Here is an 18,497-nt window from a genome sequence, read left to right as displayed (position 1 = left end):
ATGTGCTCCCGGCAGGAGAAGGACCAGTGCCACAGTTACACCCGCCAGAGTTCTGGGGGCTGCCACAGCTCCGGGGGTGGGGGCTGCCACAGCTCCGGGGGCAGCTCTGGGGGCTGCCACAGCTCCGGGGGCAGCTCTGGGGGCTGTCACAGCTCCAGGGGTGGTGGTGGCTGCCACAGCTCCGGGGGTGGGGGCTGTCACAGCTCCGGTGGCAGCTCTGGTGGCTGCCACAGCTCCGGTGGCTCCGGCTGCCACGGGAAGCCCCAGATTCAGGTCCAGCAGCAGCAGCAGCAGCAGATGCCCCAGGTGCCCCAGCAGAAGATGAAGTGATGGGAGTTCCACATGCCCCAGCTCCAGCTGCAGAGGCCACACCTGGACCAGCTCCCTCCCACCTCCCCAGAGCTCCCCAGCCCCGGGGTTGTCCGGCTGCCAAATCCCCTCCTGTGACCTCTGGAGCCACCTGGGGAAGGGACATCACTGGTGGTTCTCTGCTGCCTTCAGCTGATGCCCCAAGCTGTGCTTTGGCCCCATGAGGTGCCCAATAAAGTTACATTCCCAAGATCTCTCTTGCATTTGCGTTTCCTTAAACTCCTCATCCTTGTTTTCCCAAGCCAGGGAGGCAACCAGGGAAGGGGCTTTGGAGCTGGGATGTGTTACACCCTTGCTCAAAGGCTGAGCAAAGGGAGCCCAGCTGCCAACCCCACTCATCCCAAGGAAACCCTTGGAGTGATCACTCATCCTAAGTTTTGGGCTTCCTTTCCTTTGCCTCTTCAGGCTTTGCCTGTTAAAAGATATTTCTTTTCCCTGTAACCACAATAAAAAAGGAAAGGGGGGGGTGACAGGGCAGGGGGTTGGGTTCAGACTGAAAGAGGGGAAATTTAAGTTGGATACTGGGAAGAAATTGTTCCCTGTGAGGGTGGGGAGACCCTGGCACAGGCTGCCCAGAAAAGCTGTGGCTGCCCCATCCCTGGAAGTGTCCAAGGCCAGGTTGGAGTAACCTGGGACAGTGGAAGATGTCCCTGCCCATGGCAGGGGGTGGAATGGGATGATCTTTAAGGTCCCTTCCAACCCAAACCATCCCATGATTCTAAGACACCACAGCTCTTAAAATCCTCTGGAAAAGACAAAACCAGGCTGCACCACAGAGCTCAGAAATGCTTTTGTCCTCAAGTCCCTGGGGATTGTTCAGGGGGTGGCAGGGATGTCACAGCAAGAGCCAAAGCCCAGCGGGACACAGGGCAGGAACTGGCCCCTGGTGCAGGCAGGGACCTGCCCCAGCACTCACCTGGCCCTGAGTGGGTGTTTTCCCAGTTCCTCTGCCAGTTACTGCCACAGCCACCGGGTTCTGGAGGGAATTCCATGACCTCAGTGACAGTCAGCAAGGAAAACAGCAGCTGGATTTGGTGCTGGGTGAGCCACAGGTCTGCGGGGTCAGGGGAGAGCTTTGCAATCCTCCCCAGCTCCGACCTCCCAGTGAGAGCCACACCCACCACCACCAGGTGGAGGCTCCTGATGGGCAGTTCAAGCATCCCAAACTTGGGGTGTGAGCATCCCAAATCCTGGATATGAGCAGCAGGACACTCTTTGGCAACACGGGGATGTCCCCGTTTGTTTGTGCAGCTCCCAGTGTTGTCTTCTGTGTCCCAGACTTTTCCTTGCCTTTATCCCATAAAGGAGCTGCGGCCTTTAGAGGTCAGTGGAGTTTGTGGGGTGGTGAAGTGCTGGCCAGTTTCCAACCCCGACAGGGATGTGCAGGAGGGACATTTCCAGAGCTCTGGCTTTGCTCCAGCAGGGACCACCACATGGGTCCTTTAATTCCTCATTTTAGTTCCTTCATTCAATGACCTTTGTTGTTAAGGAGGTGGAAATGGCTCGTCTTGATCACCTTGCTCACCTTGCTCTGTGTGAACACAGCAGGGCTTGCAAGGCTTTCCACAGCCCCCAACACCCTCCTCTTGCTGCATTTTGGGGGGAATTCACACTCTTTTAGGTCAAAGAGGGTTCTAGAAACCCCTGATGATGATGTAAGACCCTTCTCCAGAGGAAACCCAGGAGGACTTTGCCCTCATCCCACTGGTTGTTCCCACGACTGTGGCAGCTTTCGGATGGAGCATCTCACGGGGAAGGAAGAGCCACTTTCCTCTGTGTTTACCTGGCTTATTCCTGGCTGTATCTGGTGCTGGCTCCACTGCAGGGATTAGGCTCTGGCAGCAGAGCCTCAGGAGATGGGGCTATAATTAAGCCTGAGCTTAATTTCACAAAACAAATCCCAAGCAGACGAGGCTTTGGAAATCCAGGCACCCACGAGTTTTCCTATTAGAGGCAGGTGAGGCTGGCAATTAGACACTTATGTGGCACAGGAAACAGATAAAAAAGGAATGATATCCATCACTCATGAGTCAGGAGGGCGATGTAAACACAAGGCGGTCGGATGGGGATTGGGTGATAAATTAACAGATCCCTGTGACAGGGACCTGTCTCATTTCCGGGAAAACCATCTGGCACCTCTATAAAACTGCTCCTGGCCTGGCACCTTCATTCCCTCCTCTTGCTTTTCCTTCAAGCTCAGGTAAGTCTGGCTTTTCCTTCCTTGGGGAATCATTTCCCAGCGAAGGAAGCAGAGCTCGGAGCGCTGGGCGGGGGATGCTCACGGGGTGTGGGATGCAGGGAGGAAGACAAGGACCTGTCTCATGGCTGGGTCAGGCCGTGCTGCTGCACCCAAGGGATGGAATCCTCCATCCTGGATGCAGGACACTGCTCCAGATCCCGGGAGGCATCTCCTGGGATCCTGCACAGCAGCACCAAGGGTGGGATGGCAAAGAGGGCGGGCACAGGGACACCGGGACGGCAGCACTGGGACAGTGGAGGCAGTGGGACAATGGGGATGGTGGGATTGCAGCAGCCCCTGATGGTTCCTGTCTCTCCCCACAGGTCCCCCCAGCACAGGACAATGTGCTCCCGGCAGGAGAAGGACCAGTGCCACAGTTACACCCGCCAGAGTTCTGGGGGCTGCCACAGCTCCGGGGGTGGGGGCTGCCACAGCTCTGGGGGCAGCTCTGGGGGCTGCCACAGCTCCGGGGGCAGCTCTGGGGGCTGTCACAGCTCCAGGGGTGGTGGTGGCTGCCACAGCTCCGGGGGTGGGGGCTGTCACAGCTCCGGTGGCAGCTCTGGTGGCTGCCACAGCTCCGGTGGCTCCGGCTGCCACGGGAAGCCCCAGATTCAGGTCCAGCAGCAGCAGCAGCAGCAGCAGCAGCAGATGCCCCAGGTGCCCCAGCAGAAGATGAAGTGATGGGGGCCCATGGCTGGACCAGCTGCCTCCCACCTCCCAGAGCTCTGCCAGCCCCGGGGGTGCCCGGCTGCCAAACCCTCTCCCGCGCCCTCCGGAGCCGCCGCTCCCTGGGGAAGGGGCACCACTGACACCCCGGGCTGTGCTTTGGCCCCAGGAGGTGCCCAATAAAGTTCCATTCCCAAGATCTCTCGTGTGTTGGCGTTTCCTTGGGCTCAGCAGCACAGAATCAATGGGGTTGGTTCCTCCCTGAGCCCTCGGGATGCTCCGATCACCGACCACAGCCCGTGTGGATCATCCCTCCCTCAGCTGCTCCCCTCCCCTGGGAACAAGGTCCTACGTGATGGAGAAACACAGAAACCTCTCCCCACCCCATGGTAGGTCCTGCCCGGGCCCCACACCAGGGTGTGGTGCCCCTTGTGGGGATCCCTGGTACCCCCAGACCCCCTTTTCAGCCCAGCCCGTCCCCTCGGGGCTTCCCCACCACCACAGCTCTGAGCAACCTCCCAGCTGCTCCTGGAGGCTCCTCGTGATCAGTGTGAGGCTCATAAAAGTCGGACAGGCATCACTTTGTACCGTTTTTATTGGGGTTTTTATGGTCTTACAACCGTTTGGGTAAGAAGGAGCAAAATAAGCCAGAAAAAAAGCCACTTTTTGGATATTTACAACAAAACAGCAAGGGGCTGATGGACCAACCCCTGAAGAGCTGAAGGATCAGATGCAGGTGAGGTCTATTTTCAGTGTGTTCACCTCTCCAAACCCATGGGAATTTTGCTGCTGGCTCCAAATGAGCTGGAGATGAGCTCCCAACCACAAGCCTTTAATTTTCCTCCAGGAATTGCCACTCTTTGTTCATTATTGCTCTACAATCTGAGTCAACTAATTGCATGGCTCGTTCCAGCCCCATTAACCAGAGATTTTTCACTTTCTCCCCATTAAAAACCTGGATGAAGGGGTTGATACTTCAGCTCGTGCTCTGGCATTGTGTTTAGGAGAAGAGAAGAACAGATCTGGCCTCACCCCCCCCCCTCCAGCCCTCAAGCTGCATTTTTAAAGCACCCCAAAGAGACACCCAAGGAGCATCAGGGGCAAACAAGAGACCCTTTTTGCCTCATGGAGGTAATAGGTGGAGCAGAGCGTGGTCTGCACATCTCCTGGGGTGTTGCCAGCACTGGAGGAGCAGAGAGAGCCCGAGAGGGGATCCCAGGGGATCCCAGGGCTCAGAGTGATCCCACTGTGCTGCTGCCACTGCCCTTGGCCCACAGAGCAATTCAGGGGTCCTGCAGAGAGGGAGGAAAACCCATGGAGAATTTCACTCATAACCATCCCAAAATCCTGCTGGGGGTAACATCCCTCCCCCCAACCCCCATTTACCCAACTCCTCTACTTTGCACTAAATCTGTGCCCAAGAACTCTGCAATTTTAATTAGAGCTGACTGAGTGCTCTCTGAGCCCCTGTGGAGCTGGAATTCATCCCTGCATGGGCCATCCACTTAACACTTGGGCTTGATGAGCCTTGTGGGTCCTTTCCAACTCAGAATATTCTGGGAATCCGTGGATCCCACCCCCCTGATGGACTGGAGGTAAAGTCTTGTCACCTCGGGGTGACACCGGTCCCATGATGTCTCCGTTCCCTCCTAATGAGTCCATGCAAATGCTGTGCAGGAGCTTTGTGAGCTCCCTGAGCTGTCCTTACCTGCTCCCTCTGGGCCCTGGGAGTGGTGCAGGTGCCCCTCAGTACACGCAGCGTTTGCCCCTCTCCTTCTTGTTCATGGGCTCGGTGTCCGGGTCCGAGGAGCGGGGGATGTACCTGTACCTGCTGGTGGGCGACCTCTGAGGGGACAGGAGCCCATCAGCCCCTCCCAAAGGGGGCAAAAGCGAGGGCTGGGTGCCCTCAGTGCAAAGGCAGAGCAAAGAAAAGGAGCAGCAGGCACAGGAGGGGGCACGGGGTCCAGAGCCAAGGGGTCACAGCCCGGGACTACACCTGGATTTGCCCAGGGAGGAAATGGAGCCGGGGGGGGACAAGGCACCCCATCCTCAGTGTCCCATTCCCTGCAGGAAAATGGGGACAGCAGGACCAGGAGGGGGAACGGGAGCTTTGCAACAGAAGCCCAAGGAAATCAGCCACGATGCACAACCCCGGGAAAATCAAAGACTGGAGAGATCCCTTTCCAACCCTGGATGTGGGGTGGGTGTTGCAGCCTCCTCAGCACCCCTGACCACCCCTAAATATCACCCCAGCACCTTTCCCACACATCTTGGCACCCCCAAGCCTGTAGATTTACCTTGACAGGGGCAAATTCCTGCTGGATCAGCTTCTTGAACTCACTCCTGCTGAACGTCTCCGATTTCCTCCCCTTCCTGGCACTGCCCTGGTAACTCTCCAGCATGTCAGTGATGGCTTTAATGAGCTTGGACATATCTCCAGTCCTGGAGAGCAGCAAAACTTGAGGCCACAGCAGTTGGCAGGGGCAGCTGTGCCTGCAGGAAACCCCCCCGGTTCCATTCCCACAGAATGTTCAGTTCAGGTCAAATCTTTCTGAACCTTTTCTTGCCAGAGGTAAAAAGCACCTTTCCCTCGCTGGGCTGCCCATCCTGACTCCTCTGAGGACTTTCACCTCAATTCTCTCCGTTTCTCCACTTTCCCTGGTGGGTCTCAGCTGAATTTTAACTGCCTGGTTAAATTAAAGGGAAGAGTCTCCCCGTGGCCATCTCAGGCACTTGGGGTGGATGAATCAGCTCGTGCAGGGGAGGGAAGAGCCGTGTCCTCACCCCCTCCTGGGAGCTGATCTCGTCCTTCCCACCTGAGCCCCGCTGGGAAGAACTGGTTCCAAAATAACCCTGGAAACACAAAAGCTGCTTTCAAGCCCAAAAAGGACCGGGGGAGACTCACCTGCGTCCTCCAGGCACTGGTGCAGAGGGGAGAGATGGGATGGTGGGAGCAGCTCTACCCCGGCCCTGCAGGTTGCGGGGAGTGGGTGGAGGGTGAGGATCCCTTCTGGTCAGTCCTGTTCTCCCCACACTGCTGCTCTTCCCAGGGAGCCTCCCTCATTATCCTGCTCCTCGGAGGATGTTTACCAGCACACCTGGGAAGGTGTATGTAGGTCAGCATGTGGTTCTGGCTGTGCACTGGGAACACCTCCTTGGATCCCCCAAAAAACCAGAGGTTCTCTTAATGCATAAAACTTTGCATTTTTCATCCCCTAAATGTTTTTTTTTTTTTCCTTTACAACCAAAGTTGTTTGTGAGTTCAAGGGGCTTTGTGATGCTGAAGCTTAGAAAATGTCAGAGACCAAAACAATTCCTGCAGAAAAGGAGCTTTCATCTGATTTTTGAGGCTGTCCCACATGTCCTGGGAGCTGCCTCTGGGCCTGGACTGCACCCACGTTTGCCCAGTTTGGGCAAGGGCAGGACAAGGAGCCCTGAGAATGCAGGGCAGTGGTGACAGTGGGGACACCCAGTGACACCCAGGTGGCCGTGGCCAGGGGGGTTATGAACAACCTCCCATGGGAGAGTCACTCGTTGGACACCCCGATGGGACAGGGCCAGTCACTGCCCACCCTGGTGTGTGCCCTCGGTGCCAGGCTGAGGTTCAGCCCCTTGAAGCACGTCAGGGCACGGAACAGGAGGGATTTCAGCCCATGGAGCCCATCAGGGTGTGGCACAGGAGGATTTCAGCCCATGGAGCCCATCAGAGCATGGGATAGGGGGGATTTCAGCCCATGGAGCCCATCAGGGCACGAGACAGGAGGGATTTCAGCCCGTGGAGCCCATCAGGACACAGGGACAGGAGGGATTTCAGCCCATGGAGCCCATCAGGGCACAGAACAGGAGGGATTTCAGCCTGTGGAGCCCATCAGGGCATGGGACAGGAGGGATTTCAGCCCATGGAGCCCATCAGGGCATGGCACAGGAGGGATTTCAGCCCGTGGAGCCCATCAGAGCATGGGATAGGGGGGATTTCAGCCCTGCTGGGCTCAGGCTGCCCCAGGGCTCCGGGCAAAGCCCCAGCCCCGGGTTCTGAGGAGGCTCCAGCGGCAGCACCAGGACAGATTCCGGGCTCTCTGTGTGGTCCCGGAGTCCCCACCGCGGGTTTGCTCAGCTGGGCAGGGGCGGGAGGAGCCCTCCCTGCCCCGCGGGGTGTTCCAGCCCTCATTAAGGGCTCAGGCACCTTCCCAGATTCCCAGATACGGGACGGAGGCAGATGAGGTCGGTGCCCCCTCAGCCCCCCGGGGGCGTTGGCGGGGCCGGGTTGTGGCAGCGTTTTTGGGAGGGGAGGCGCTGCTGGAGCCGGGCTGTGCCGCCCACCGGCACCAGCGGCGCGGCTCGGCGGGGAAGGGGTTGGAAATGAGATGCAGACCGCGGGCTGGAGCGGAATTTTCCCCTGGCACGCTGAGGCAAGAGGCAGCAAGTCCCTGCAGGTCCCGGCACACGCAGGATTTTGGGGAAGCTGCATCAGCCCAGGGGCTGCTCTCACACCTGAGGGGTCCTTGAAGGTTTTCGGGGAGTCTCAGAGCCGGGGGACTCCCTTCAGGGCTGGATTCGGGGTGGTTGGGCCACCGGGCACAGGCAGCAGCACCGTTTAACCCGCAAACTTTTGGGGTGCAGCCTTGCCAGGGCTGAGCATGAACCCCCCAGAGACAGACAATGCCAGGAGCCCGAGCTCCTGCTGCCCCTGGCCAAGGCCTTGGTGGAAGGCAGGACAGGGGGTTTTCTCGAGGGCTGGGATCCCCCATGGCCACATTTAAGGGGTTTAAGGCTTTGTGTTGGTGGGACCCTGTCCCTGTGGGAAGGAAGAGCAGCTCTGCCAGGGGATGGTGTGGGAAGGACCCCAGGACTGGAGTGGCCATGGGGTGACCAGACCCACAGGAAACACTTGTGGAGGAGGTTGGGAGGGCAGTGACCCCCTCCAGCCTCTGTACTCTTCCCCCCACCCCAATTAGCACGTGTCTGAACGAGGGGAATTATGGGGAAAATTGCTCTGAGTCACTCGGAGCCCGTCCCTTCCTCCAGCTACTCCGTCCGATCCCGCTGCCACCACGGTGCCATCCCCTGGTGACACGTCCCCATGCACAGCAGCGTTAAGCCGGGTTTTGCTGGGCTCCGGGCGAGGCTTTACCGCCGATGCTGGGTCAGCTGCTGGCCCCAGACCTCACCGGCCCCCCAGAACAACCAGTTTTACCCCCCTGTGGCTCATCCCCATGGGAGTGTGGGGACTGACGGTGACCGAGGGCATCCAAGTCCCCCGTTGGCAGAGTTTGGGGCATTGCACAACCCCCCGTGCCCTCTGTGCTGGGGGTCGGGGGGGCTGCAGGGGGAGGTGGTTCACGGGGATGGGCAGGGGGGGTTGGAACAGCGCTAGTGGAGGAGGAACAGGAACGGGGGGACACAGGATGGGGCTGTGCCCGAGGTCGGTGGGTTCGCAGCGTCCCTGGGGAGCTCGGGCAGGACCTGGTGGCCTCTCCGAGAGCCGCGGTGTCACATCCCACCAGGTGGCAGCAGGAGGCCGGTCCTCGGCTCGAGGAACCTGAATCCCGGAATATTTTAGGTTGGAAAAGACCTCTGAGACGATCGAGTCCAGCCTGTGCCCCATCCCCACCTTGTCCCCCAGCCCAGAGCACTCAGTGCCACAGCCAGTCCTGCCCTGGACACCTCCGGGGGTGGCGAATCCTCACCTGGGGGTGGAGGGAAGCGGGATTTGGGGCTCCCCCCCTTCCTGTGCTCCTGGTTCCTGTGGCTGGGGGGGTATCATCGCCTGCTCGGTGTCCCCTCTTTTGGGGAGCTCCTTGGGGTGAAACGATCCGTAAGGATTTGGGGACTACTCAGGGGGTTGGGGGGGCTCATTCTGCACCCCACCTGATCCCACAGCCCCTGGGCGACACAACAGGAGTCCCCCAGCCCACACCGCAGCCCCTGCTGTGTTGGCAAACATCCTGTTGCACCAACACCCCGATCTCCGAGGTTGGTTCCTGCCTCAGTCCTGGGGAAGGTCCTGGGGTGGGTTGTGCAGGGACCAGAAGGGCTGGACACCCCCAAAGAGGGTTCTGAGCCCCCAAAAACTGATGTGCTGCAAATGGCACCCAAACCACCCTGGATCACCAGCCCTGGTTCTCAGGGTCCATGTCCTTCTGCCCTGCAGGGTGGTGGCACTGGAGCAGCTCCACTGGGTGTGGGGGGCTCTCCCTGCTCCAGAGACCCCAGAATGCTGCAGGATGGGGTGTATGAGCTGTTTTGGGGGGTGGGATTGCAGATGTGCCTCGAGATCTGCCACCCTGTGCAGGGCTGAGGGAACTCCAGGCCCTGGGGCAGATTTTACCTCCTCAGAAGGTGTTTGACCTCTCAGATGTCAAAACTGGCTCCAAAGGAAGCTGAAGCAACCTGGGTGAGGCAACTTGTGGTGGTCTTGTGTTAACCTGGGGGGGGGGGGGCAGGTCTTGCTTCAGCTCTGCTGCTTTGGGGAAGCTTCTGGAAGGTTCCTTCCCGGAGCAGGGCGATTTCAGGGCTTTGACTCAGCCTTGGGAAATCACAACTGTTCCTTTTCCTCCCCCTGAAGATGTTTGGAAATCAGGCTCTGAGAGTGCCTGGGCGGCTGCTCAGCAGCTCTGGTGGTGGTTCCAGCCCGAATTTCTCTCTGGAAAGCAGCTGATTAATGACAGATGAACCTTCCCAGGGCAAATTGGGATGTTCTGAGGGAGGAGTTGGGGTTGTTCTGGGCTCTTGTCCCCGCAAAACCCGGTGGCTGGACCTTACTATTGGATGCAGCCCCAAAACTTAACATGTCCACCCCCATATGGAGCAAAACTGCCCTAAAAAGGGTGTTCCTCCCAAAAAGAGTGTTTATCCATCCCCACCCATCCTTCCAGCTCCTGCCCACCACCACAGCTTGCTCCAAGGAGAGCTGTGGAGTGTTTTCAGGCCTAAATGGGGTTGTTTTCTAGCTGAAAATGTCAAATTTTAGTGTCTTCTGTGACCCCTGGGGCACATTGTGATACCTGGAGCATCCTGAGCACCTGCTGGAGGGAACCCTGAACTTCCCACGCGTCCACCTCCCCTGAGCCTGTCTCCAAGGATTTCCCCCCCCCCCCGGATTTGCAGGGTTTAAGGAGAGAGGAAAGTGCAGGACTCGCCTGGAGGAAAACCCACACAGACACAGCAGAGCTTTGGCAGCCTCAGGGCAAATCTTTATTTGGCAGCAAACCCACCACACTTTGCAGAAGGGGGGGAGGGAGGTGGGCAGAGAGGGGTGGTCCGAGGTTGGGTTTGATCCTGGAGCCTTTCCCAGCCCGAAATTTTCCATGGGGGGGAGGAAACCAGGGGCTGCAGCGCGGCCGAGGGGCCAAGCCCAGCTCAGTGGTGGTGCTGGTGCTGGTGGTGGTGGTGGTGGTGCTGCTGGTCCTCCACCTCGTGCAGGTGCTCGTGGGTGGCGCTGGTGACGCGGAGGACGAGCAGCATCGTCTCGCAGAAGCTGATCTGGGAGTCCTTGTTGATGTCCAGGTCCTTGAAGATCTCGTCGATGGTGGCCTTGTTCTTCACGTGCTGCAGAGGAGGAAGGGACAGGGTGAGGGGGAGCATCACTCACAGCTCAAATCTCTCCTTGGGCAAAAAACCCTTCACTCGACACTAGAAAAGGGAGTTGCAAAAATAGTGGGATTTGGAGGTGGTGTTTCTGAGCCCATTTCCAGATGGCAAAGGAGCTCCTGGGTAGCCTAACCCTGATTTTTGTGGAGGAGGGGATGAGGATCAATATCCGGCTGCAGGTTCACCCAGACCTGGGTGGGATTCCTTCCTCTGTCTTTATGGAGCAGGTTTGCAGAGGGCTGGTTGGACAGGGAGGGTTGGGCAGGAGATATCCAGGTTGGGGGGGGTCCAGCCCAGCTCCCTCCCCATGTGGACCCTGCTCTGGGCCCACTCACCTTCAGGTAGTTGGCAAGCTGCTTCTCAATGAGGAGCTTCAGCTCCTTCTTGGTCAGGGTGTCCCTGTCCCCCTCCCGCCTGGAGTACTGGTGGAAGACATCAATGATGACATCCATGGCCTTCTCCAGCTCGGAGAGCTGCTCCTGGCTCTGGGAGCTCTGGAAGAGAAAGGGTTGCACCAAATAACAGCAAGAGCCACAATGGGTGTGGAAATCTGCCGTAACCAGGGCGGTGAGGACACGGCCAGGGGGGTTTTCCCTCGAAATGTGCCTCCTTCCTGGCACTGCTGGAGCTCCCAAACCAGCTGGTAGCACCCCAAAAACCTCTGGAGAGATACAGAGCACAAGATCTGATGTCCTGGAGCCCCTTTGGTGGTCAGAACGTGCCAGGGGGGAACCTCCTCCAGGAGAAAACATCCCTCCCTGTGGGATGAGCCTGAGTGGAGCTGGTTGTGCTCTGCCAGCAGCTGATGGCAGGTCATGATGAGATGCTCCCTGAGGGTCTTCACACCTCTGGTGGCCCAACCAGCACCTGGAAAAGAGACCTTAAATGCACATTGGACTTGCCTTGCTCATCTTGGCAGCAGAGTGAGATCGCCTGGGGCTGGTGTGGGGCAGGTCCCAAGCGAGGGGTCTCTTATACCCTGGCCATGAAAGGTTGTGAAATGTCCCTGTTTCATCCAGTTCCAGTCCATGCTCATGACACACTGGGCATTGCTTAAGGCTCAGGGGCAGTTCCTTAAAAAGGGTCTCTGTGGCTTTTCCCGCAAGGTCGGGGTGTCACAGACTCCACCGGGGTGGCAGGGGGTGGGCAGGGCATGGAAATGTCCCCTCAGGTGGGTCCCCTTCACCTGGTTGAGGTTTGAGCTGTGAACTTTGCCCTCACCCTGTTCCCTCCTTCCCAGCATGTGGGAAATGAGGAAATGTGGGAAAATTGTGATCAATTCTCCACCAACTCTTGCCAAAAGTCCGTTCCCTTGGGATTCTTCCACTTCACCTGGTTTTGCTCATTCATAGGGGTGTCTTCTGGTGCCACAGGGCACCCACGCCATCATTCCTGCCCTTCTCCAGTGAGTGTCCCCATCCCTGCAGAGCTGGGGCACCCCAAAGGGTCCCAGTGCTTTGTTACATTGGAAAAGCCCCCCAAGATCATCAGATCCAACCTTTGACCCATCTGTCTCCACCCAGACCAGCGAGTGCCACAAGCACAGGCCTGGCAGCAGTGCCAGGGCTGCCCGTGTGACACGGGCACAGAGGTGGCACTGAGGGACCATCCCCTGCCTGCAGCAAATGTCTTTCCGTGACAGACACATAATCCAGGGCGTGTGCCGGGCCTGGCAGGGCTCCAGGAGCTCCATTTCACCCCCAAGGGTGGATTGTCCCCACCCCAGGTGTGCTCTGAGCTGCACAGACCAGGTCTGGCTGAAAGGTGTTTATTTTTTTTTGCACTTTTTGGGACTCTGTCCTCACTCTGTGGCTTCTGTTGTTGTTGTCTCTCAGCGTGGCACAGACCCAGCGCAGGCGCTTTGGCTTCGGAGCTGCCAAGTTTGGGAGCAAAACGAGACTTTCCAGTGTTTCTTCATCAAAAAGCGCTGCCTGCTGACTCAGCAGACTCGTTTTGGGGTTTGTTTAACCTGCCAAGCATTGTGTTGGTCTCAGACACAAAGTGGAGGCCAAAACAGGGCCATGGACAGGCCTGGGGTGAGCTCCAGAGGAGCTGATGTGGGGCAGCACCATGCAGGGAGCTGCTCAGAGGTGCAGCCTTGGTCTACAAACTGCTTTTCAGGGAGAATTTCTTCCTGGAAGGGGTGGTGAGGCCTTGGCAGGGGCTGCCCAGGGAGGTGAGGGAGTCCCCAGCCCTGGAGGTGTCCAAGGAACGACTGGATGTGGCACTGAGTGCTCTGGGAGATGGTCAAAGGTTGGACTTGATGACCTTGGAGGGCTTTTCCATCCTCAGTGATTCTGGGAATAATTCTGTGATACAACAGCCCCCCCGGGCTCCAGCCCTCGCTGGGGGTGCTCTGCATTTCACAACAGGGGTGTTCTGATGCTCAGAAGGTCTGGAGAAGGTCTGGGCTGTTTCACAACAGGGTGTCCGGGACCATCCCCGGCGTTGCAGAATTTTGTAGCAATATCAGGAAACCCCCCTTTTGGTCACTTTATCACCCTGGAGGTGGGGAAGAACAAGGGTGTGGGAGGGGTTTCCAAGGTGGGATAGTGGCTGGATCCTTGGATGTGCCCACAGGCAAGAGGAATGAGCCCCTGGCTGTTTGGTTGTGACCTGGGGTGACCGGGGAGCCCAGGCAGTGCTGAGGGTCCCAGGAACGTGTCCTGGCACAACTTTCTACTGGCTCTGCAGCCCCCCTTGCACAGGACTTGCACAGCCCCCTGTCCACCTACAACCCCGTCCCTAAGGCCAGCAGGGGACTGCTCCCTGGAGGGACTGGGAGGGCCTGGGGAACTCAGGATGTGTCTCCAGGTGCCCAGGGTTGGTTGTGCCCAGAGGAGCTGAGCCCTGGCAGGGCACCCCGAGCTTGGCAAGGGTTGCAAAACTCTTTCCAAACACACTTTTAAGGGCTGATGTGGGCGGAGGGAAGAGCAGGGCTTGTCACCCCCTGGGTTATCCCCCAGGACCAGTGCCCACCCTCCCATCCCCCCGTGGGATGTGGAAGGAATTGCCGGCACGGGAAGGACTCGGTGGATTTCAAGTGATGCTTTATTGTCTCACAGGCGTGAGGGATCCCAGCAGGCAGAGAGCACCCAGAGCCCCGTTCCTAAAGCAGCCTGTTCCCGGTGTTCCATGGGGGGAGCCGAGGCTCAGTCCTGGTCGGGCCCGCAGCGGTCGGAGCCGTGGCTGATGCGATGGGCATCATCAGCCACCTTGGCCAGGACGATGCTGAACTCCTCGAAGGACAGCTCCTTGTCCTTGTCGAGGTCGGTCTCCTTGAAGATCTTGTCCAAGTAACCACGTTGGTTCCTGCCCTGGAATTGGGGGACAGGAGAGGTTTTAGTGTGTCCCCTCCCTGGGCTCCGATTCCACCAGTGGAGACAGAGCCAGCTGGGTCCCTCCATGCCCAGGGATGTGCCTGGGTCTGCAGGACATCATGACCCTCTCCTACAGTGCAATTAGCCCCTAATTAAGCCCTAAATGGACACTTGTCCCGAGTCCCTCTGGCTGGAGGAGAGAGCTCAGGTGGCCCCACAAGTCTGACCACAGTGAACCATGACCGTGGTGGGACCTGCTCCCCATTCCCTCAGAGCCAACTCAGCCTCGTCCCCCGGCACATCCCGAGGGAATGCTCCCCCAGGGAGCCCCTCTGGCACTCACACAGGCCTGCAGGAAGGTGGGGGCCTGCTCGGTGATCAGCGTCTTGAAGTCGTTGGCGCTGAGGAGGTCGAGCTCTCCCTGCCGGACGCTGTAACGGTGATAAACGTCCACGATGGTGTTCAGGGCCCTCTCCAGGGTGCAATTCCCAGGGAACTGCCGGCTCTCGGCGTGGCTGTGGGTGCTGACAGACATGGCTGAGCTCGGGAGGTACCTGCAGAAACTGGGAAACACCTCAAAGCTGTGAAATGGGCCCAAAATCAGGCACCCCAGGGAGGGGGAGCTGCCCCTGCCCGGCCCTGGAGGCTGTGTTCTATTTTATATGTAATGCCAAAATATATATTGTGTTATTTCTATATATAATATTCATTCATTCATTTCTATATAATATATAGTATATAATATATAATACATTTTATATATAATATATAATATATTATATTATGTTATATTATATATTATGCCAAATTATGCCTATGTTATGTTATTTTAATATATATAATATATAACAATATATAACATATATTATCACATATATATATTGTAATAAAACACATGCATTATATATTATATATATTCCATATCATGCAAGAATTTATCCTTGTTTTGCAGCACAAACCAGCCTCCTCCCCTGCCCTGAGCAGAAACTACCCCCCTGGACTGAGTCCACGTCCAAAACTGCGTCTCCCTCCCCGTGTCCCTTGGAGGTCCCACTCACCCTGGTCTCGAGGAGGGTGTGCAGAGAGCAGGTCCCTTCTGTGCTCCCGGAGCCCGGGCAGCCCTTTTATCCCCGGCTGAGGGGCGGTTTCACCACAGCTGGTGACACACCTGCCACAAGCAGCGGCTTGAGTTCGCCTTTCCCGCTCCTGGAAATTGCCGGGTGGGCCCTTCCCGAGCCCCTCCCGGCTCGTTCCTCCTCAGGCAGTTCCTGGTTGCACCCACCGGGCTTTGGAAACGCCGTCCTTGCCCCGGCTGTCACCTCTGCCAGGCCCCACGTGCAGCAGGAGGGGACCCACGCCGGGTGTGTGGTCACACCTGGGTGGGAAGGGCAAGGCCACCTTGGCACAATTTGCCAGAACTGGGCAAGTTTTGCAATGCCCCAAAAATTCACACGTTTTCAGACTGGTGGGGGAGAAAGTCGGGCTGTTTTGCACAGAAACGGGGGTGAGTTTGTCCCCTGGTTCTATTTTTCATGTTTTTCTGTTTTTCTCTGCTTTCTACAACCCCAACTGGTTGGACTCTCCCCAGCACGAAGCAGCATCTGCCTTTTAAAACTGGTTTTCCAGAGTGTTTTCCATTCCTTTCTATCTTCACGTCACCCACACCAGACCTTTCCTCTCGCTCCAGGAATTTTCTGGAGGAAACCAGGCATAAAACCAGAAGAAAAGCCGAGCTCAGGGTCTCCACGGGCTGGTGGATGAGCCACCAAATGTTTTGCAGCTGTCACCTCTGTGTCACCCGTCCAGAAGAATGAGGAGACTCTCAGAAGATTTAAACCAAGACAACAGATACCAGGAAGAGGAGAGGACCAGCAGAACAAGAGGGTAACCAGTCCTGTTTGAGGATGCTCCTCATGTGGCCCAGGGGCAGTGGCAGGAACTGTTGCATGAGTTTTATTCCCGTATCCCTGACTCACATTATTGCTCTTTTTGTGTTCCGGCTCCGCTCATTAGGGACTGTCAGCAGTCCCAAATTGCATCCTCATTCCTCAGCCGACAGGGAAAGCCTTGGGCAAGGTTTGGAGGCTTGTGTAGCCCCCACATGTGACATCTGGGCCCTGAATTCCTGTTTTTCCTCCTTTTTGTTCCCCAAAACCTGTGGGGGGGGGCAGCTCACGGTGCCCAGGCCTGCAAGGGGAGCGATGCCCAAGTGCCACCAGGGTGCCCTGACAGGACAGTGAGTGGCATCTGCCTCCAGGAGACAAGGGCTGCTCCCCAAATCCCTTGTGGAGCCTGACAGCAGTGATCTGTGTCACGGGGTGCAAGTCCCCTCACAATGGTTGGGTTTCACGTGGGACGGGCTCCTGGTTTCGGCTGATATTGGAAATGTCGGAGCCTCCTGAGCCTGAGGGTTTCCTCCTCAGTGCACACTCACCAGCACAGTCAGGAGCTCTTTGTCACTCCTGTTTCTGCCCCCCAGGAGCTCACGGTGACCTTTAGAAGTGCCAGGACTCGGGGGGCTGTCGTCCCACCCTGTAAAACCCCCCAGTTCCATTGTGCAGAGTCACCACTGCGTGTGACCAGGGCGGCACCTCCGAGCAGCTCCTGCCACAGAGCTGCCCCACATCAGCCCCCTGGAGCTCCTGGAGCCCCTCAGCCTCGTTCTCTGCTGGGCTGGGGCCAGCTGGTTGCTTTGGGGGTTGCAAAAGCATCACAGGCACCCTCAGGATGTAGCACCTCCAACTCCAGGGCTGGGGTTTGGCAGAGACCTGGGGAAGGACCCCCCCCCCGCTGTGCTTCACCCCTGGCATGTCCTGGAGCTGGTCCAAAGGGGGACTGGGAGAAGAAGGGCTGGGGATGTTCCCCACCTCTGTTACCCCCCTGGTACATCCTGGAGCTGGTCCAAAGGGGATTTGGGAGAAGCAGGGCTAGGGATGTTCCTGTGCTTCACCCCTGGCATGTCCTGGAGATGATCCAAAAAGGGATTGGGAGAAGAAGGGCTAGGAATGCTCTGGTGCTTCCCCCCTGTTGTGTCCTGGAGCTGATCCAAAGAGGACTGGGAGAAGCAGGGCTGGGAGTGCTCCAGCTGCTCCTACTGAGGACACACTCACTGTCTGCTGAGGTGGAGGATGCTGGGACCATCCTCCCACTGAGCAGTGGGAGCACACTGGGATCTGACCCCCCCTCAGGAGCCCACAAAGCCTGTTTTGCTCGGTGGGGACTCCCCACTCTGCCCAGAGCAAGATCCCCCTGTGCCACCTTCCCCTCCTGTTGCTCCTCCAGCTCAATCTGTGTTTAACCCCCCCAGCCATGGGTTGGGTGGGAATCTGGAATCCCACCCATCCCTGGAGCCCCCAGAACACGTAACAAGATGCATTTGGTGCTCAAAGTAAAGGATTTTATTTCAGTGCCACAGGTAGAAGCAGCTGACAAGGCTTTGGTTCCAGGGAAGGGATGCTGGTGCTGGGAAAGCAAAGCCCCGTGGGCACAGACACCCCGGGAGACGCTTCAGTTCCGGGGACGGCGGCCATGGTCGTGCCCGTGGTCGTGCCCGTGGTCATGGCTGTGCCCGTGGTCATGGTCCCCACCAGGGCCCTTGTGGGACCTGTCATGGGCATTGATGGCCACCAGGTTGAGCGTGGTCATGAACTCGGTGAACTTGAGGCGCCCGTCGTGGTTCCCGTCAGCTTTGTTGAAGAGCTGGTTGATGTAGTCGTCGGTGCTCGTGTTGGGCTGCAGCAGGACAGACAGAACAGGGCTCAGGCTCACCCTGCCAGCCCTCAGCTGGGAGGACTGAACCCCAGAAAAACCCTTCTTCCCTTTGGGAAGCCCCAGCCCCAAGGAGGGCACCATTCCCACAACACTCGGCTCTTCCATCCCTGGAAGTGTCCAAGGCCAGGTTGGAGCAACCTGGTCTAGCAGGAGGTGTCCCCATGGCAGGGGGTGGAATGGGGTGATCTTTGAGGTCCCTTCCCACCCACCCCTTCCATGATTCCATGACCTTACCGGCTTGGTGTCGTTCAGGAAGGGCTTGGCTGTCTCCTTCAGCAGCTTGGAGAACTCGGTCTTGCTCAGGTAGTCGTCGATGGGGCGGTTCAGCACGGCATACTGGTGGTAGATGTTCACAGCACACTCCAGGGCCAGCTCCAGGTCGGTTTTCATCCTGCTGGGAAGGGACACACAGCAAAACATCAAAGCGGGTCGGAGGAGGAGGACTGGCCTCTCTCCTGGCCCGTCCCGGTGGCACTTCCGGCACCACAAAGGCACCCTTTGGAAGAACCTACTCACCTTGAAGGAGTTCTGGGCTCTGCAGA

At 57.8% G+C, this 18,497-nt stretch overlaps 5 protein-coding genes and 1 long non-coding RNA gene across 6 annotated transcripts; 3 read left to right on the top strand and 3 right to left on the bottom strand.

The window, feature by feature from the left end:
• LOC116799898 (loricrin-like) lies at positions 1 to 330 on the top strand. Its single transcript, XM_032713363.1, has one exon. It carries the CDS (start codon positions 1 to 3, stop codon positions 328 to 330), a length of 330 nt encoding a protein of 109 aa, XP_032569254.1.
• Positions 331 to 2,950: 2,620 nt separating this feature from the next.
• LOC116799897 (loricrin-like) lies at positions 2,951 to 3,289 on the top strand. The gene has a single exon (XM_032713362.1). It carries the CDS (start codon positions 2,951 to 2,953, stop codon positions 3,287 to 3,289), a length of 339 nt encoding a protein of 112 aa, XP_032569253.1.
• Positions 3,290 to 10,441: 7,152 nt separating this feature from the next.
• Positions 10,442 to 11,804, bottom strand: LOC116799708 (protein MRP-126-like). Its single transcript, XM_032713034.1, has 3 exons — positions 11,767 to 11,804; positions 11,200 to 11,358; positions 10,442 to 10,822 (listed from the first exon to the last, which is right to left on the bottom strand). The coding sequence occupies exons 1-3, from the start codon at positions 11,773 to 11,775 to the stop codon at positions 10,634 to 10,636; spliced, it is 357 nt and encodes a 118-aa protein (XP_032568925.1). The 5' UTR covers positions 11,776 to 11,804; the 3' UTR covers positions 10,442 to 10,633.
• Positions 11,805 to 13,905: 2,101 nt separating this feature from the next.
• Positions 13,906 to 14,737, bottom strand: LOC116799710 (protein S100-A8-like). Its single transcript, XM_032713035.1, has 2 exons — positions 14,528 to 14,737; positions 13,906 to 14,181 (listed from the first exon to the last, which is right to left on the bottom strand). Exons 1-2 carry the CDS (start codon positions 14,717 to 14,719, stop codon positions 14,017 to 14,019), a joined length of 357 nt encoding a protein of 118 aa, XP_032568926.1. The 5' UTR covers positions 14,720 to 14,737; the 3' UTR covers positions 13,906 to 14,016.
• On the top strand, positions 14,599 to 16,140 carry LOC116799711. The gene is made up of 2 exons (XR_004361113.1): positions 14,599 to 14,734; positions 15,872 to 16,140. It is a non-coding gene; the product is annotated as an uncharacterized LOC116799711 (long non-coding RNA).
• Positions 16,141 to 17,691: 1,551 nt separating this feature from the next.
• On the bottom strand, positions 17,692 to 18,486 carry LOC116799592 (protein S100-A9-like). Its single transcript, XM_032712838.1, has 3 exons — positions 18,472 to 18,486; positions 18,190 to 18,349; positions 17,692 to 17,916 (listed from the first exon to the last, which is right to left on the bottom strand). The coding sequence occupies exons 2-3, from the start codon at positions 18,343 to 18,345 to the stop codon at positions 17,692 to 17,694; spliced, it is 381 nt and encodes a 126-aa protein (XP_032568729.1). The 5' UTR covers positions 18,346 to 18,349; positions 18,472 to 18,486.
• Between the last annotated feature and the right edge of the window lie 11 nt (positions 18,487 to 18,497).

The sequence above is a fragment of the Chiroxiphia lanceolata genome, chromosome 29 (assembly GCF_009829145.1).
Source record: "Chiroxiphia lanceolata isolate bChiLan1 chromosome 29, bChiLan1.pri, whole genome shotgun sequence".
In the NCBI taxonomy this organism is placed as follows: Eukaryota; Metazoa; Chordata; class Aves; order Passeriformes; family Pipridae; genus Chiroxiphia; species Chiroxiphia lanceolata.
The sequence above is the reverse complement of the archived record's forward strand: the minus strand, read 5'-3'. Positions and strand labels throughout refer to the sequence as shown.